The 14,016-nt window shown below is 43.7% G+C and overlaps 1 protein-coding gene across 1 annotated transcript in view; it reads right to left on the reverse strand.

Moving 5' to 3' along the window:
* Window positions 1-14,016, reverse strand: part of cdh23 (cadherin-related 23) — a 415,870-nt gene that overhangs the window by 252,484 nt on the left and 149,370 nt on the right. Inside the window, exons 7-9 of the mRNA XM_062463257.1 lie at window positions 10,272-10,466; window positions 9,781-9,909; window positions 4,014-4,092 (exon numbers count right to left, since the gene is read on the reverse strand). Coding sequence (XP_062319241.1) covers window positions 4,014-4,092; window positions 9,781-9,909; window positions 10,272-10,466 — 403 coding nt within the window. The remainder of the gene's footprint in view (window positions 1-4,013; window positions 4,093-9,780; window positions 9,910-10,271; window positions 10,467-14,016) is intronic.

Consider the following 14,016-nt stretch of genomic DNA (forward strand, 5'->3'; position numbering starts at 1 on the left):
AGGTCTATTTAACTCTGCTAATGGAGTTTAGTTAAAACGGTAGAGATGAATGGAGTCAATTTAAGGCTAACCAGAGACTGTTGTGCAAATCAGCAATATTGTTAGCGTAGCAAACTAGTGATTTTTAAAAACGTTTCAATTAAGAACATGGTTGCAAATACATATGTACAGGACTGTGTAGAGCACAAAACAAGACTGTCATAATTTTTTTATAAATTATTTAAGCCGAAAATATTACATTTATGGGACTCTGGATGATCTGTCCGCCATTGTTGCAGGTAGCGCAGTATTCACATACCTCTAGTTACATGACATTTACATTTATGCATTTAGCAGACGCTTTTATCCAAAGTGACTTCCAAGAGAGAGCTTTACAAAAGAGCATAGGTCACTGATCATAACAATGAGATAGCCCCAAACATTGCGAGCAGCCAAAACATGAAGCATACATTGCGGAAAACCAAATAAGTGCCAAAGGGAAGAACCATAAGAGCATGCAGTTAAACAAGTTACAATTGAACAACATGAAACTCCCCACAAGAGTGCAAGAGTGTACCTGTAGAAAAAACAATCAACAGTAAAATATTTCACGTGTGTTCACAAGTGCGTCTTGAGCCTTTTCTTGAAGGTGGGAGACAGTCAGTGTCCCTGATGGAGGTGGGGAGTTGATTCCACCATTGGGGGGCCAGACAGGAGAAGAGCTTGTGTTGGGACCGGGTGCTCTTGAGCGGTGGGACCACCAGACGGTTGTCAGAAGAAGACCGTAGGTGGCGGGGGGGGGGGTGTAAGGCTGGAGGAGAGACTTGATGTAGTCGGGTGCAGTCCCGTTCACCGCTTGGAAGGTCAGTACCAGAGTCTTGAATCTGATACGGGCCGTGATGGGAAGCCAATGGAGGGAGATGAGGAGCGGGGTAACATGGGAGCGTCTGAGTAGATTGAAAACCAGACGGGCCGCCGCGTTCTGAATCCTCTGGAGAGGGCGGGTTGCGCATGCTGGGACACCGGCGAGTAGCGAGTTGCAGTAGTCCAACTTTGAGAGGACAAGTGCTTGGACTAGCAGCTGGGTGGAATGCTCAGACAGGTATCTCCTGATCTTCCGGATGTTGTAGAGGGTGAATCTACACGACCGGGAGACCGCAGCAATGTGGGCTGTGAGGGAGAGCTCGTCATCCATGGTCACCCCAAGGTTCCTGGCAGAGGATGAAGGGGTCACCGTCACCGATCCCAGGGTGATTGAGAGATTGTGGGAGATGGAGGGTTTGGCCGATATGATGAGGAGTTCTGTTTTGGCGAGGGTCAGCTGGAGGTGGTGCTCATTAATAATTGCATTGCAGGTCTATTTAAGGTGTGCCCCTAAATGTTCTGCTTGCGCTCCTAAAATTTTCAGTCAGGGGCTACTGTGCTCCTAGTAAAATAAGTTAGTCTGGAGCACTGAATAATGAACTGGAAAAATATAGTGGGTAAAATGGAGGTTGTGCAGCGAGAACATTTTAATATTCCTAAAGCTGTTATAGTGAGCGGTCTCACCCAAACTGAAAGAGATGACGAAATTAAAACCCACCTTCGAGTTTATGGATCTATTAACAGGTTCATTCGTGTTGATGACCCCCAATCTAAGTTTTATAAACCAAGTTATCGTTTAATTTATTCACGACACAGCACTGAAGCACTGGAAGGTCGCCTTCCTTATGACTTTGAAAGTCCAAGTTCACCTGATGTTATTTACAACATAAAGGCTGTAGCTAGCGTGTACACGTCCCTTGTGAGTACTAGAGTTACACAGAGCTTTATTGGGGAACTACAGGAAATTGCTAAATTGACCGGTAAGACTTTTGAGGAGGTTCTACAGACAGAGTTAACAAACCTTTCTGTATCTCGTAGTTCTCCAGCCACTGATGACCCTGTGCAGCATGACTCTGATCTAGAAGATTCAGAGCCACGCCTACCACAGCCAGTGCTTGCATCACCTGTTATTCCAACTACTGTAAAATCTAGAATAGAGGTTAAAACATTTCCAAAGTTGACAGTAAGCGATGTGACTCCAGTCCAAAAAGTAGTTGTAGAGCATATTGTGAGGAGTGAAGAAGTAACATATCCCTCCCTAATGCCATTTAGGTTAAGAGTTTTCTCAGGGAGAATTCCACGGCCAAATAACGAATCAGACTACGACACATGGCATGCCAATGTCGAACTAATCTTAACAGACCCAGCTATTTCCGACTTACAGCAATCACGAAAGATTATAGACAGCCTACTTCTACCTGCTGCAGATCTTGTCAAAAGTCTGAGTCCTCATGCTTCACCGGCAACTTATTTGGAGTTGTTGGACTCTGCTTATGGAACAGTGGAGGATGGTGATGAGCTCTAGCTGTGAAGAGAGGTGGAATTTCTGCAGAAGAAAGTGATCGACATCTACTAAAGCAGTTTTGTCGAGACTGTTGGGATAATGCCTTAATAACTGACCTTCGCCTAGAGCAGAGGAAGAACAGTCCACCATCGTTTGCTGAGTTACTTCTGTTGCTCAGGACAGAGGAGGACAAGCAAGCAGTGAAGATGACAAGAATGAATCAATATCTTGGTGTTTCCAAACAGCCCCCAAGTGTGTCAAAGCAACGTGTCATGTCGCATCTCCAGACAACAGAAGTTGCTGTTGATGCTGGAGAAGTGAAATGAAGGAGTTAAAACGACAACTGGCCACACTCAAAAGTGGGAGTAAACTAAAACAGAAACTAAACTAAAACAGAAACAAAAGCCTAAAGCCAATACACCCAAGGTGGTAAACACAAAAGTTGAGACATCTGAGTCAAAGGGTCAGAGCCCAGCCAAACAGCTATGTTCAGACCATTCAAAGTCAAATAAACCACGATCCTGGTACTGCTTCCGCTGTGGAGAGGATGGCCATATAGTAGCAAACTGTGACAGTGAACCCAATCCTACTTTGGTCGCAGCCAAGAAAATAAACTACAGGAGAAGCAGAACCAACAGGAGAATCAAAACCGTTTTTCTGAATCTCAGGGGTTAAACTAAATCCAGTCCCTATTGCAGGACAAATGGGGACTAAATGTAGTCAAAAGTATCCTGCTGTTACTAAATGTGGTGTATCATCGAAACCTGCTTGTTTACAATAAGTTGTTACGTCAATTATTAATTGGCAGCATCTATGCCATTTAGAACATACTTTATAAGTGTAAAGTGTCTTTAAGTAACCTAACTTTATTGCTTTAGGGGAAATAGGACGACAATATGTGCCATATTACATTAGCTATTAGACTATTACATTAACCTGCTCCGAAATATAGGGTTAGAACTTTGTTTCGGCTTTTACATCAATCACAAATCATCTGGTTGTTGATTTATCATTCACAACTATGGGCTCTTGTTGAACCTAGCCTAGATACTCTTAAGTAAAGCAAATCTCTTCCTAAGTGTTACACTAGTCCCCCCACACAGCTGGGTCTGAATCCCCCCAGAACAAAACCCTGCGTAGGTCTGCAGGCCGTATCAGCACCACACAGAACATTGGGTCCACCTTCTCCTGTTCTGCCCATTATCTTGACCACCAGACCTGGTCAAAATATGGCCTTAATATGTAAAATGTGAGGGAGAGAGAGAGTAATATACATACATGTAAATATAAAATACAGAAATAAACACAGTATATAGTGTGTACAGTATACTGTATATAGCTTCATATGCTTTTCTAGGGAAAGGCAAATATTTAGAGTTCTGTTTAGCATGGCAGGCAGAGTCTCTCTGATGATTGGATGGTAATATTAATTGACATCTGGCTTATTTAGACCTTCTGCACTGTTGCACCGAATGGTGATTAATTGTTTATGGACAAGCCTATTCTCCAGTAATATTCTGTGGTATTATTATAACGAGCTGTCATTGATTCTTGTTTGTAGAGCAGGCTGCTGTATTACTGGAGGGGATCATCATAAGCAGGGATTGATTTTCCCCTATGTGGGTCTGTCCTACTCGCTGCAACAGATCGATCATGTGACACACACCTGAGAGGATGGTGTAGCCGATGCCCCTCGGTCGGCCCAAGTCCTGGTCAATGGCTCTGATCTTCCGCACCTCGTAACCCTGGAAACACATGCAAAAATAAGAAAAGAGAGTAGACCAGTATTGGGATGGAGAGAGAGCGAGAGAGAAAGATAACATGTAGGACATAGAGTAATAGAGTAAGGGTACGAGAGTGAGAGAGAGACAGAAAGTGAAAGAGTGAAAGTGTGCGTGTGTGGAAGAGAAAGATGAGAGAAAGAAAGAGAGAAAAAGTGGCATTATTCTCTGATGGATCTTCCACAATAAACAGACCCCCTCACATCTCTTTGACACAAAAGCAAGCCCACACACTTGTGTCGGGGGACTGAAGGGCCCCTAATTAACAATTTATTTTAATATCCCACTGGTTACTTTGCATTTAAAAGGCAGAAAATGGACATCACCACAAATGAACAAACACACTGATGCAGGGTGAATCACAAATGGACTCTTTCAGGTTCAGAGTGACTCGTTAGCCCTTCATTGGGCTTATTTCTCCTCTATTGTTCCAAAACTCCTCAGCTGACAGGATGATGCAGCAACTTGAGGCAAAATATAGGGAGGGCAAAAAGAGAGAGCAACAGAAAGAGAGAAGGAGAAAGAAACAGAGAGAAATAAAAAGAGAGAGAGGGAGAATTAGAGAAAGCGAGAAAAAGAAAGAGAAAAAATCTATTTGAAAAGTCTTTGATCCGCGGAGTGTTCTCCGTCCCCATGACTCAATCAGACATGCTGGTGATACTTATTCCCCGTGCTTCACCCATCCCCCACACGTCCTCCACGTACACCCCCATCCCTTCCTCCCTCCCTCCATCTCTCCTATCTGCCTCCCATTGATCCCACAAATTGTGTCTGAAACGTGTTTATGCTCCATTTCTGCCAGAGCGTCTACTGTCATTGACCAATTACAGCAGAATCAATTACAGGCCTTTTAAGAGCAGCAATTCACCGATCGCTAGCAGAGGGGGAGAAAAAGACAGAGAGAGTGACATCGGAAAAGGAGGAGGATGGAGGGAAAGAGAAAAAGAGTGAGAGAAGAAAAGAGAGTGAAAGAGGTGACGCTGAAACAATATGAGCAATATTCTCCTGCTGTCCACACAAGTGGAATATGCTCAATCAACCAGCATCAAGACAACGCCTCCCCACCCTTGTTCCCCACCCCACCTTCTCCACCTCCCTCCCCCAACTCACATTTCCTCTGCCTTTCTCTTTATCCCTTCAGCGATGTCGGTATAGTTCTACCTCGACTCCCTCCCCCACAGCCTAAATCTCTCTCCCACTTCTCCCCCTCTCTCTCCATTTCAGCTCATTGGACTGACAGACAAATTGTGTTTGTCCCAGAAAGGGTTTAAATGTCACTCACACAACACAAACCCACAACAACAGCTCTGTACTCTGCCCTGCTTCTCTTTTGCGCAACTCTTCTTTGTCAACCTTTCAAACTTTTGTGTTGATTGCAGATTTCAGAGAGAAAGAGAGAGAGCGATGGGGAGATAAAGAGTTGGGGGGGATCCTGTTTTCCTATCTGTGCTTGAGAAATGACCTGTGACAAGGCTATGCGTTTACGTGTAAATGTCAAGGGCCTTGAGGACGGTTGACATCCACTCCGTCATGTGTGTGCAGGAGTGCATGTGTGTAAAGAGCAGCAGTATGTGTGGTGGGAGGAGTGTGTGAGGACAGAAGTGTGGGAGGACAGAAGTGTGTGTGCAGGAGTATATGTGGAGGCAGAAGTGTGTGAGGACAGGATTATGGGAGGGCAGAAGTGTGTGCAGGAGTATATGTGGGGACAGGAGTGTGTGGGGAGGGAGGAGTATGTCAGGTCATGAGTATGTGTATAAGCACAGAGGGCCTCATGTACGTACATTTGCAAACGTAGCGTTATTAGCGCTATGGCCAACCCGCAGATTGCGCACGCTGTGATACTTCAGTTTACGTCATATTTACTAAACCTGCAGTTCATCTGGTAATCAGCGCCTTTCTCCGCCCACTATACCGTAAATTGCGAGCATTTAACGCGCAATTTAATGGGCCTCCTTCTCTCTTTCTATCATGGATCAGCCACCAAAGTCAAAACAGTGCAAACAAAGATTTAGTGATAACGAAATTGATGTGCTTGTTCATGAGGTAACAGCAAATTTAAATATTATACAAGGCCGGAATTCCACACCGACACAAAAAAATGCAATCTGGACCAAAATTGTAACGCGTAATGATTTTGTGTTCACTCAACTCAAAAAGTGTGATCCTTGTGGCAAAAATCCTTTGGCCTATGTCTTCGTCTTGCTCGGGTTACTGCTGCCATTTCACCAGGAGGCATATGCGAATCCTGGTTGACACCTGCTTTTAACAGGCCGCAAAATAGAGGTGCGCTTTCACAGGAGTTTTTTGTACATACGGCGGAATACATAATTAAGCGCAATTTACGCACCCCCTCCCATCTCTTTATGGGAAACTCCCACTTTCCCCTTGACCCTCCCGTGAATGCATATGCATGACACGGAAAAGCGCAATTTGCCATTTTCAGTTCCTTCGACAGGCAGTCTGCGCTTTTACCTCAGTGCGGCATGTTTGTACATACCTCGCCATGCTTTTAAGCGCACCTTGCGAAACAAATACGCCTGAAGTGGGCGCAAAAGCGTTAGTACATGAGGCCCAGAGTGTCTATCTGTTTCAGGAATGACTTCCTGTGCTGACCATCAGAAGAGTCGAATAGCATTAGACTGCAGGTATCATATGTATCATATGACAACACTTATAGCCTTCTGCAGGGTTGGTGATAGACAGCTGGTGGGAGAAACTAGGTGAACTACTTACTCACTACTGAGCTTTCTGACACAGTTTCTCTTCCTCACCTTCTCTGTCCTAACAATTTTCGTTCCTCTACTGCAACATTCTTTTTCCACTCTCTTACTATACTTACTATCCATTCTTACTTCCTCCTTTCCCTCTACTCTCACTCGCACTCTCAATTCACCCCTCTTTCATCCCCTACTCCATCTCTCCACCTCTTTCTCTTACTCCCTGTCTCTGTCCCTCTCCCACTCTTTTCCTCCCTCTCTATCTCCCTCTCTCTTCCTCCTGCTCTATCTATCATCCTTTCCCTCACTCACTCTCTCGTCCTCTTTCCCTTTCTTTTCCTCTATTCTTCCCCATCTCTCTACCTCTCCCTCTGACCTTCGGTGTGACAGATGATGAATCGGGGAGTGAGGGAGACACCCGGCGTGGCCACCGTCACGCCCTGTTAATATGCATGCAAATGTACCACTTGACATTTCACTACAGCAAAGAGAGGCTCGGAGCATGGGATGAACCACAGTGGAGAGGAGGACAGGATTAAAAGACGGTTGAAAGGATGAGAGACAGAAAGAGATACTATAAATTGTGGTGGAGAGGGTAAGAGAGAGAGAGGGAGAGAGAGTACAGAGACAAGACAAGACAGGCAGGCAGAGAGACAAACAAACACAGACCAAACATGTGGTCCACGGGCCCCGAGAAGCTTTCGTTAGGAATGTTGTTTTCTATGTCCGTAATTTTCACTGAGTCTGTGGGCATCATTGTACTCCAACAGCATAATATACAGTAATATTAAGTCACATTTCTATTGGTTGGTGGTGTAGCTTAAAGGAGTCATTGACTGCAAAACCGAGTTTACCTTGTCATAGTTGAATAACGACAGTTCGGTGGGTAAAATGGACATACAGTGAACCTCAAGTCCCATTGACACCTCTTTACTATGAAAATCTCACATTTGTGACGTCACAAATGTGGCTCCACCTTTTTTGGGCCCTGGTCTGTACCTTTGTCACACCCCAAAATTTAGATCTCAGACACTAGTTTAGCTGCGTGCTGCTCTGTGTACTTCCACGGGAATTACAAAGAAGAAAGTTTGGAAGTTTTTCAAGGATATTGAAAATGGACCACGGTTGTAAATGCAGTGTTCCAGGCTGTACAGGGAATGCTGACACTTTTCAGTCTTCCCAAGGAACCAAACACTCGACGGGCATGGCTGATGTTCTATGAGAAGATCCTTGTGAAGTTCGACACTCAATTATTAATTTGCTCAAACCATTTCACCAAAGACAGTTTTGAAAATCTTGGACAATTTAAAGAAGGATTTGCTAAGACGCTGTTGCTGAAAAGAGGTGCTGTTCCGACCGTATGCTTATCACAAACCCAAGCTGTAAGTATTATTTTGTCGCTAACAGTTATTAGTAATGCTAATGTCTCCTGTATCTAGCATAGATACAATGCTAAATACGTTTCAAATACACATTAACATACCTTACTTAGAAAATGACTCTAGCTAGACTAGCTGTTAGTCGGCATTGGAAGGGAAGCTTACGAAAAAATAGCCAGAAAACGAATAGCAGTCTAGCCTATTGCTAACGCCTGTCTAGATTATCTATTGAAAGAACTGGAGTCGGAGAGAGGAAGGTTCTCTTGCGTTAGCGAGCTAAACTAGTTTACATGGCTACAGTCTAGGTGTTTTCGCTATCTAGCTGTTCTTGCGTTCCTTGCAAATCAGCGTTAATAAAAAGAAGATGAGATAGAGCTAGGTAGTGTAGCTAACATTGACATTTGCACATTGATTAATCAGTGATTTAGAAGATTATACTGTTCAAACTAGCTAAGAACATTAAATGTAACAAACTAGCAAGCTTGTCTAAAGACATGTTAGCCTGCTAGCATGGCTAGCCTAGAATACCGTATTTCTTAGATTAAACGCTGCACCAAAAATGAACATTGTGTCATAAACACCGCAGAGTTAAATCGAAGAAATACGGTATTTCATTTTCCTGACTGTTTCATTCGAATAAATAACCTGTGTTGTCATGTAAATCTACAATTCACGATGCATGTTTGGCTATAACCAATCAGCGCGCAGCTCATCTATTTATTTATGAGCATACCATAAAAGGGAGAAAACCTCTTGTTTTATTCCAGGGCTATTTCACAGGGTGCATCAGGGCGCATAGAAAAGCACCCGGGCCATTTTCAGCCCAACCAATGTTACAGACCCTATTAGGAGACCTTAAGAAACAGTGTGAGATACCCTATAAAATCTGACAATGACCCCTTCATTGGTTCATCACTTTTGTTTTATCATTAGGTGGCTCTCAACACTAAAGTGCTGTCAGAAATGGCCACCAAGTCAAATGACTTTCACACTGCTGATATAGACACAGACAGAGAGACAGAAAGTGAAGGACAGTTGAAGATCCCGAGGTGTTATTCCCTCCATTTAGTGTAAGCATCAGTGGTTGGTCCAGCAGCCTCATAGAGAACCAGTGAAATGGTACACACACAGGGTGGAGTAGACACAGTCAATGTAGCAATGGCCAACAACCCCCCTGCAATACACACACACATACACACACACATTTGCGCACACACACAGTTATTCTAATAGGATGGTAACATGGTGAACGTATGAATCTACATAGGATATGCATCGGAGCCTGTGAGCTTCCATAAAAATCCTGGCCAGCGTGACCTTTGCCTGAGGCCTCACCAGGATGGAGACCAGGCATAAATCTGATACAATGCCTCCATAGTGACGGGGGTAGAACTGTGCAGACGGGGGGTAGGAAGAGAGGAGGTAAGAGGAGATGGGGTGAGATGAGAGGGGGTGATAGAAGAGGTGAAAGGAGCTAAGAGTAGAGGAGGTAAGAAGAGATGACAGGGAAAGGGAGGAGAGGAGGTGAGAGGAGAGGAGGTGAGAGGAGCACTGACTGGAGGCATGTCCTCCTGGATGTTGGTGCTGTAGGGCAGGTTGGTGAAGATGGGGTTCATATCCTGGACATCAGTGATGGTAATAGCCAGGTTGGACAGACTGGACAGGGGCCTCCTCTTGTCCTGGTCCTAAGAGCAGCCAAACACAAGGACACACAGGTGTCACTACATAAAGGACCACTCAGTGGTTCTCAACCCTGTTCCTCAGGGACCCCCTTTCCTGTATGTTTTAGATGTTTCCCTCTTCCAACACACTTGATTCAAATGAATGGGTCAATATCTAGCTCAGCAGAAGCCTGGTAACAAACATTCATTTGAATCAGGTGTGTTGGACAAGGGACACATCTAAAACATGCAGGACAGGGGGTCCCTGAGGACCAGGGTTGAGAACCACTACTTTAGAGAGAGTGTGTGTGTGTGTGTGTGTAAACATGTATAAAAAGGCACAGAGTGTGTAGTGTGTGAGTATGTGTGACAGCATATACACAGACCGTGGCATTGACGGTGAGCTGGTAGGCGGAGGTAGTCTCATAGTCCAGGGCCCTGGTGACTGTTATGGTCCCACGCGCACCATCAATGGCGAAGAAGGGAGAGGGGGGCTGGAAGGAGAAGAGGATGCTGCCTCCTGTGCCCTGGTCCGGGTCCGTAGCATTCACCATGAACACAGACGTGCCAACTGGAATATTCTGGAACAAGGAGAAAGGAACACAGGTAGGCATGGATCAAAGCCACAGAAACACAGTGTGGCATAATCAGGATGCTGCATGGTCCTCATACCATTGCTGGTAAGCACACACACGCACATAACTGGTCACACACAGTTGGTCTTTCATACCTGGGGGGTATTCCAGAAAGTGGGTTTAATGAAAACCCTGAGTTGGGTAACCCTAAAATGAAGCAAACTCTGGGTTTTCCGTTCCAGAAAGATAGGTAACCAAAACTTTTGGTCAGTGTTCATGGTAACTGACTCTGTGAACCTAACCTGCTCGCTAGCAGGTTTTCCATAACAAACTCTGCATTTCTAACTATCCCCTCCCACTTTCTGAGCCTGATACAGTTGGCAGACATGGGGTGTTCTTTCCTGGTTCGGCCGACCGATCTCGAACAAAATGTAATTCACTTAGTTATATGTCGTGAGAGGATTTTAAGACCACGATTCGATGTGCTTTATTTCCCTGATGAATACCCAAGTTAACGTTACCGTTTCCCGTCACAATCCATAGTTTATTTTAGCAACATTCTCAGCCCTTAGGCCTACATCGCTAATGTTACACACCGTGGACATGCACTCAGAACTTCATTGCCTACAAATAGAAATCCAACAATGAATATTTATATATGCTATTGTTCCTACAATTAACATTATTCACCTGTGACCAAGCACCCTCCTGTAACTGGTGTTCCAGCAAATCAATTTCAAGATCAGCCTTTATTCTTCTGCCCTAAGTACACCATCTCTTGGTCAGTTTTTGGCAATTGCTTCATGAGATGCAGTTTGTACAACTCCTTTACTGGTAACTGGGAATACATGAGATTACATTAAATTCCACAGTTCCACATGCAGAATTCACCTGCCATTAAATGAACATCTCACTGTGCAGCATCCGTGCTCGGTTCAACAGGATCAGAATGTGCTAATCGTTTTCTATATAGTTCTGGATAGTCATTTCTGCAGGGGTGGACCTGGGGTCAGGGGGTATCCCCAATGATAGAAACCAACACCAACAGGTAAGAGAGGCTGTCTACAGCCTGTATCGCTTCTGCACCTCTACTGCTTTCCTACAGGCACTTTTGAGGTTCATGTTGTTTAATTTGTTTAACTACATACTCTTATGTTTCTTCCTATTGGCACTTATTTGATTTTCACAATGTACGCTTCATGTTTTGGTTACCTGCAATGTTTTTGGGGCTATCTCGTTGTTTATGATCATTGACCTATGCACTTTTGTAACACTCTCTCTTGGAAGTTGCTTTGGATAAAAGCGTCTGCTAAATGAATAAATGTAAATGAACTTATCTCCCTTTTTTATTAATTTATTCCTTCCATCCTTCCTTCCAATCTCTCTTACTCCTTCTCTTTCTCTCTTCAACTCTCTTTTTGTTTCCCCCTCTCCTTTTAAGCAGCAGACTGATATGCATCAGAAGCAGTGATAGGGACAAGTCTGTCTTTCTGCATTAGGCACAGAGAGACAGAAAGAGAGAGAAAGAGAGACAAAGAGCTACAGAAAGACAGAAACAGATAGAAAGACAGAGCGAGAGAGTGAGTGAGAGATGAAGGTAGTGTAGCAGTAGAGGGCGAAACTGTACTCGTGTGTAGCTGAGGAGCAAGGAGATCAAGTGATGCCATGAGCATGTAATCAGAGCAACAATGCTGTGATTGAGTGTTATCACCCGTCACAGGTAGCACAGCTAACATCGGGAGAAAACAATCAACCCCACAGAGATCCTGTAGAACAGCTACAAAAAGCAAACACCGGAGCACAGTCTAGCTGTTCCACAACAGTTTGAGGGAAACAAAGGGAAAGCTTTACCTCAAAACTGTAAAGCCACAGTGAAAGGGGGAAGAATACCAATGGTTTAGATCAGTGATCAAACTGTTTGAGTTTTTCAAATGTATTCATTTGAAAACTGCTGGACATTTTTAAGTAGTATGGGCACAATTATTAGTTAAATGCTGACAATTTAGTGTATATGTAAGAACATATACAAATGTGTATGTGTGTGTGTTTGTGTGTGAGAAAGAGAGAGAGAAAGAGAAAGAGAGAGTGTGAGTGGGTCTCTGTGTGCTTGTACTGTATGGCAGCAAAATGAGAAGAGAAAATAGCTTTGATGTCAGTGAGAGAGAATGATCACTTGAACATTTGGAGTGTGCCTCACCATGTCACATGAGTAGAGAAAGGAAGATATGTGTGTGTGTGCGTGTGTATGTTTGTGTGTGAGTGTGTGGAGAGTGTATGTGTGTGTGATATGGGATACGGGGTATCCTTTTCTCTCCCTAAAGCCTGACAGTCTGTCTATCTCTCTGTATGCAGCAGACTGCTAAACAATGTCTCATTAAAACTGCAGCACACCACAGTGTTGGGTGCCATCAGGGGGGTATTCCAGAAAGCGGGTTTAGTGAAAACCCTGAGTTGGGTTACTCTTAAATGAGGCAAACTCTGGGTTTTCCATTCCAGAAAGAGAGGTAACAAAAACTTTTGGTCAGTGTCCATGGTAACTTACTTTGTGAACCTAACCTACTAGCTAGCAGGTTTGCCATAACAAACTCTGCATTTCTACCTATCCCCTCCCACTTTCTGAGCCTGATACAGTTGACAGACATGGGGTGTCCCTTCCTGGTTCGGCCGACCAATCTCGAACTAAATTTGATTTGCTTAGTAATACGTCGGGAGAGGATTATAAAACCGTGGACATGCACTCAGAACCCACCAAATGCTTTTCGGCAAGGAAATAAAGACAAATCATTGACATTTTATTTGGTCTTCTTCATTGCCTACAAATAGAAAATCAACAACGAGTATTTATATAGGCTATTGTTCCTACAATTAACATTATTCCCCTGTGACCATGCACCCTCCTGTAACTGGGGTTCTAGCAAATCTATTTCAATATTATCCTTTATTCTTCTGCCCTAAGTAGACCTACACAATCTCTTGGTCAGTTTTTGGCACTTGCGTCATGAGATGCAGTTTGTACAACTAATTTACTGGTAACTGGGAATACATGAGATTACATTAAATTCCACAGTTCCACATGCAGAATTCACCTGCCATTAAATGAACATCTCACTGCGTACAGCATCCATGCTCTGTTCAACAGGATCAGAATGTGCAAATCGTTTTTCTATTCATTATTCTCTTAATGTCAGTGTAACTGACAATTCCACAAAAGCCTGTAAATAAAAGTCCATGGGGAGAGAACTACCAGTAGCTACCATACATAGGCTTCTCTGCATCCATTTCTGCAGCAGCTTTCTTTTCATCATCTTAATCATCATCATCCTGTGATGAAAAGGATTCTGTTGGGGGTGACTGCTACTACAAGTTGAAATAGGCACCAACTGATATTTACTTTGTATCATGTTGAATATGATTAAAACCAAGGTGACGTATAGGCTACAATCACAAACTTATAGGCTTAAGCAAAATATGCCTTACCTGTTCGTAATATGTTTTTATATTCAATATAACATTGAACATGCTATTTTATTAAGTCCACCACTTTTTCACCTGTAAT

Source organism: Osmerus eperlanus, chromosome 6 (assembly GCF_963692335.1).
Source record: "Osmerus eperlanus chromosome 6, fOsmEpe2.1, whole genome shotgun sequence".
Classification (NCBI taxonomy): domain Eukaryota; kingdom Metazoa; phylum Chordata; class Actinopteri; order Osmeriformes; family Osmeridae; genus Osmerus; species Osmerus eperlanus.